The sequence below is a fragment of the Malania oleifera genome, chromosome 8 (genome assembly GCF_029873635.1).
Source record: "Malania oleifera isolate guangnan ecotype guangnan chromosome 8, ASM2987363v1, whole genome shotgun sequence".
Taxonomy (NCBI): Eukaryota; Viridiplantae; Streptophyta; class Magnoliopsida; order Santalales; family Ximeniaceae; genus Malania; species Malania oleifera.
Window position 1 is genome coordinate 81,407,142 of NC_080424.1, and position 5,717 is coordinate 81,412,858.

The 5,717-nt window shown below is 40.4% G+C and overlaps 1 protein-coding gene across 1 annotated transcript; it reads left to right on the top strand.

Moving 5' to 3' along the window:
* Window positions 1–212: 212 nt before the first annotated feature.
* LOC131162072 (probable carbohydrate esterase At4g34215) lies at window positions 213–2,186 on the top strand. The gene is made up of 2 exons (XM_058118206.1): window positions 213–954; window positions 1,610–2,186. The coding sequence occupies exons 1-2, from the start codon at window positions 355–357 to the stop codon at window positions 1,940–1,942; spliced, it is 933 nt and encodes a 310-aa protein (XP_057974189.1). The 5' UTR covers window positions 213–354; the 3' UTR covers window positions 1,943–2,186.
* The last annotated feature ends 3,531 nt before the right edge of the window (window positions 2,187–5,717 follow it).

Here is a 5,717-nt window from a genome sequence, read left to right on the forward strand (position 1 = left end):
ACATTATTGAAATATTTGACCTGATCATCCAATAATGGTTAAGTCTTGCTTCCAATTAAGTCGCACCATCGTGAAATATAAGTTAAAGAAGACCTCTGCTCACACTTGGGGAAAGGGAATTCAGGGCGGCGTTAATTTTCTTCCCTGCCATACTTTTCAACATAGAACGTGATTCTGACTATGAAATTTCATTATTACAAATGTTTGGCTTCACCATTCAAAATATTCTTAAAATTTTTAAAATAAAAAAATTGCTCAAGAAATTCAGACTATGAAATTTGAAACATTTTGCTTCGGAGACGGGTCACCCTGTCTTTACGGGAAACCAGGACGGGGTTAGAGAGAGACAGAGAGATGCTGGCATTCTTGTCTTTGGCGCTTGTATCTCTGGCCTGGTTGGTGAGGCCCGCAGAAGCCGTTAGTTCCTCAGGCTCAGGCTATCTGTACAAGAACGTCTTCCTCCTCGCCGGTCAGAGCAACATGGCAGGTCGCGGCGGCGTCGTCGACGACATCTGGGACGGCGTCGTCCCGCCCCAATGCCGACCCAACTCCTCCGTTCTCCGATTCAGCGCGCGACTCGAGTGGGTCGAAGCGCAGGAGCCCCTCCACGGCGACATCGACGTGAAGAAGACGTGCGGGGTCGGACCGGGCATGGCGTTCGCGAGCGCCGTATTGGGCCGGGATTCCCGGTTCGGGGCAGTGGGCCTTGTCCCCTGCGCCGTGGGCGGGACCAACATCAGCCAGTGGGGGCGGGGGAAGCACCTTTACAAGGAGATGGTGAGGAGGGCGAAGGCGTCGGTGGAGGGCGGCGGGGCGATTTGGGCGGTGCTGTGGTTTCAGGGGGAGAGCGACACCGTGAAACGAGAGGATGCTGAATCGTATAAAGGGAAGATGGAGAAGCTCATCGCCGACATCCGAACTGATTTGGAGTCTCCGACGCTCCCTGTACTTCAGGTAAGGGCGATTGGTCAATGTTGTAGGTGCTAGCTGTTTTTGTTAATTAATTAATGGATTGATAAATTGCTTCTTCTTTTTCTATCCGATGTATCGGCTGGCACCCATCCAGTAGGTGCTATGGGATGGTACGACAGCATGATGTTGGATTATTTTTTATTTAGATTGCTTTGCATGAGGAGGGATTTGGGTTTACTTGCAATTTTGTATCTTCTCCGAATGTCTCCTAAAATATTGCTTTCGAAAAAATTTAGGGATTTGGGTTTACTTTCAATTCCGTATCTTTTGGGAATGTATCCTAAGACATTTGAATCCATTTTCAATCTAATATTTATTCAAAAAAATCTCCTAAAGTATTATCTTTTGGCACGAGTACAAAAGAGAATTACACATTAGACTATTTAATCACATGACATTTTAAATAAGAAAACCTTTTATTAAATATGTGCTAAAATAGGATTGGTGCAATATTATTCAAACCTTTTATAAATGTTTTTTAATGTACATCGAACTGGAGATTTACCTGTGATTAAAATTCGTGATTTTCAATACCCTTTTTTTCTTTTTTGGTTGAAAATGGGCGTACAGTTGGGCCGGCCCAACGCCTTTGTGTGGGAACGGAATGTCTAATTCGAGTTTGTCGGTGATGGCTCAGGTGGCTCTGGCATCAGGACAAGGGCCCTTTATAGGGATAGTGAGAGCAGCCCAGCTGGGAATTGCCCTTCCGAACGTGACCAGCGTGGACGCCGAAGGACTGCCATTGGAACCAGATGGGCTCCATCTAACCACGCCGGCCCAGGTACGGCTGGGCCAGATGATGGCCAATGCCTTCCTCGAGACCATGCCCGGCCCAATTAATCCAAGCAGCCCAATTAATCCAAGCAGTCCAATAAGCAGTAATGCTCCTCGAAGGCTGTCTTCCCTGGTTTCTGACATTTTTATTGGGCCGCTGTCCAGATTCCTCCTCGCTATCGGCCCAAAGTCTTGACGTCTCCCTAGTGGGGATCAAGTGCCCAATTTATTGCAAACATTTTTGGTTTAATAATTATCCTCCCCTCTCCAAAGATTAGGGTATGAAAAAAAGTTTACTTTAAAAATTGGGTTTTAGTTATTTTTTTGGAGAAAGATTGTTTTTTTTTTTTCACTAGTTTAAGGTACGTGCCTTGCACATGGACTTGAATTTTACTTGTTACAAAAAATAATAATACAAATAGTTTAAAATTTAATAACTCTAGATTAAACCTCCTCCCTCACCGTAGTGTCTTACCCTATTGAGCACCTAATATTCGAGGATGATCCATCCGTTGAACTTTGGTAATGGTCATTCGTTCATTGCTTCTTTGATATAAGTCTGACTCTTATGCTTACTTTGGAATTGTCCTCTATATCTGAACTAAACTTGAGAAAGAATATTAGTAGACCTAAAAACCACAAATGAGTTGTTGTCATCAAAACAAGCTGAAATGTAAACCCTTAACCACTAGTGCTAACATTCTCTCCACTTTTAATGATGACAAACCATTGGTGTTCTTTTGAAAAATATTTCGTAAAAATGCTCCCTCTCAAAATATGCGTATATGTTTAAAAGATTTGAATAATTCCTCATCCTTCATGTATGCACTTTATAACCATTTTATCATATTTTATTGTGAAAAAATCAACTGAAACTTTGGTAGTATGCCGCTTGTAAATAAAGCATCTTTCCATGTATACAAGTTTGAAACAATTTAGTATATTCAACACAAGTAATTCAGTATTTTAAACATAAGCATTTCAACTCAAGCATTCCCCTGAATGCCTACTGGATTGTTTTTAAGTTCCCTCCTACACCTCATAACTAATCCAGTCAGCATGGCTACAGACAATTCAACATCTAACAGTTGTGCCTCAACGTCAGATAATTTAGCATATCTTGATGACACAAAGGAATGGGTGACACTTGTATCAAATAAAACAACAACTTTCTAAGGTAAAACAATAAGAATACTTGTAACAACGTCTCCGGCAGCCTCAACATCTCCTGGCGTCGGCACATAAACCCCCATTAGAGCTGTGTCCCTTTGTTGGCCTCCTCGGGGCACCTAATAACCTCCCCAGAATGGTCTATAAGTTGGTGCATGGGTCGGCGGTCCTCGACATGATTGAGTTATATGGCCAAATCTCTCACATCGATAGCAGACGTTCTCTCCCATCCGGTATTCACCTAAATGTCTCCGGGCACATTTAGGGCAGATGAGATAAGTCTGCCCACCCTGATAACCATTGTGTCTCGTCATCTGCCTCTGTCCTCTACTGTACCGGTCTCCTCTCCATGAGCCCCGGATAGAACCCGTCTAGAAACCTAGAGGTGTGGACCTCTTTCTCTAACCCGATGCTCCCATATCCCTCTATTCACTCTCCTCTGCTACTGTGGCCTTGTCAACTAGTTCAGAGAAGTCCTGCATCTTTAGAACTGCCACCTGTTTATATAATTCTTCATATTTTATTTTTTTTTAAATGGCTACAATAATTGAGTACAATAAGTAAACATCACATAAAGTTATTTTCATAAGCCAATACATATGAATTTACCAAAAGTGGTGACAAGTACAAATATCACACATTCTCACATTTTTTTTTTTTTTGCCAGAGTTTGCTAGAAGCGGAGAGGTGTACAAATGTTATATATGCCCACCTTTGTTATTTTTGTTAAATTAATAAAAAAAATAGTGCAAATAATATGAGATGAGATTTCCATGATTGGAGTTTTCAAATGTTATGTAATTTAAAATGATAGAAAAGCTAATTAACCCTATGAAGCTTATTTGGGTCATCAATTAATCATTCACATCAAATCTCTTCATTTTGGACATTTCACAAACAAGAGCTAATTTGCTTGCAAGATAAGAAAGTTTTTTGCCCAAGTTACATAAATTCTTTTTTAGTTCATCTCTCTAACAAGAGCCAAAAAGAAGACAACAACAAAAAAATTCTCACCTTTTTATGGTCCTTTTTAGACAAAATATCTTAAAGCATAAAACAATGACAAAAACAAAATATTCTCACATTTTTGTTGCCCCTTTTAGGAAAAAAAAAATTTAATGATAAACAATGACATAAAACATTAGTATTATTATCTAGTTAATATCACACTTAGCTAATAATGAATTTATCACGAAATAATTTTAAAAGTATGACAATGAACAATTTTAAAACAAATTAAAATATAAATGCATGTTGTTTATGAATCATGACAAATAATCAAAAAATATAGCTCGCTTATCCTTAGAACCATTGGCAACATCTTGATGAGATTCTTGTTCATATTTATAACTTAGAAGAATTGGAAAATGCCTTCATCACATTGAATAAATTATCCCCATGTGCTTGGATGTCCTCCGGTCTATTATTATTGAGAATTGCAAGTATAGGGTAAGAATCCAAATCATGTGATACTAAAATTCCAATTAAGAGAATTTTGCAAAATAGTAGTTGTAAACTGATAATACATAAATTATTTTCTCTAGGTTATCATAGGAGTTGTGATAGAACCAGGTCGCATGCATAAATATAATATCCAACCCTAGAATTTTGTCATAATTTTAAGCAAATATTATGTAATTTTATCCCATGAATAATAGGGAAAACATCCTGAACATATATTCACTACTCGCCAACAACACTGGATCAGAAGAAAAGTGCTAATGGAGGGGGAAAGCAAGGTAAAGGAATTTATGTAAATATATTTTAAAAGGAACTGCAAAGGAAGATGTAATACCAACACAATAGAATAGAGCAACTTGTTGGGGATTAAACCTGGAGCAACAATCACACACGGAAAAAAATAAAACACATCCACACTGGAACACTGGATTTACGTGGTTCGGTCCAATCTGACCTACGTCCACGGGAGCACACACCACTGCACTATACTGGGAGAAAAATACAAGGAGGAGCCTCACTGCTCTACTCAACTCTCTCTCTCTCTCTCTCACACACACACACACACACACACACACCTCAACTCTCTGCACTGCACAACACTCTCACAGCTACACTGCTGCACTGCATACACAGCTTACATATGCACCACCTCTCTGCACTCACAGCTACACTACTGCACATACAATTTTCTGCAACCCACACGCAGCTTCATACCCTCACACATATATATATATACACAAGGGGGAGCAAAATTCAAAGGTGGTGGCTGCAGATTTCAACAAAATATGTAGAGTAGATGGCCGCCAGTCTTCATTTCAACATAGGCTGCATGGGGAGGTGGTGCTGCCGACGGTTCCACACCAGCAATCCCAACAATCTCCCACTTGGAGACGGAGGCAACATCTCAACTAGTGTATAGGCAAATGATGTGCTCATGTCTGTCTTCAAGTATGAAGACCAACTGAAGTTGAGCACAACTTCAGTTTCTCTCTAGTCACCACCTTCCTGTCTGCTAGATTTCTGCGGACTAATCTGATGGTTGTCATCTTCACAACTGGTGTAAAAATGCCAGTGTAGTCAATCCCTTCCTTCTGTTCAAAGCCTTTGACTACCAACTGAGGCTTGTACCTTCTGCATCCGTCATGCTCCTCTTCAATTCTGTACACCCACTTGTTGTGAAAGACTTTCTTACCTTTAGGCAACTTCCACGTTCTGTTGGAGGTGAGGGACTTCATCTTGTCCTTCATTGCAAGCTCCCACTTGCTCGCATCTCCTGCCTGACATGCTTCATCACAGCATTTGGGCTCTTCTCCATCTGTAAGAAGTAAATCATCTATATA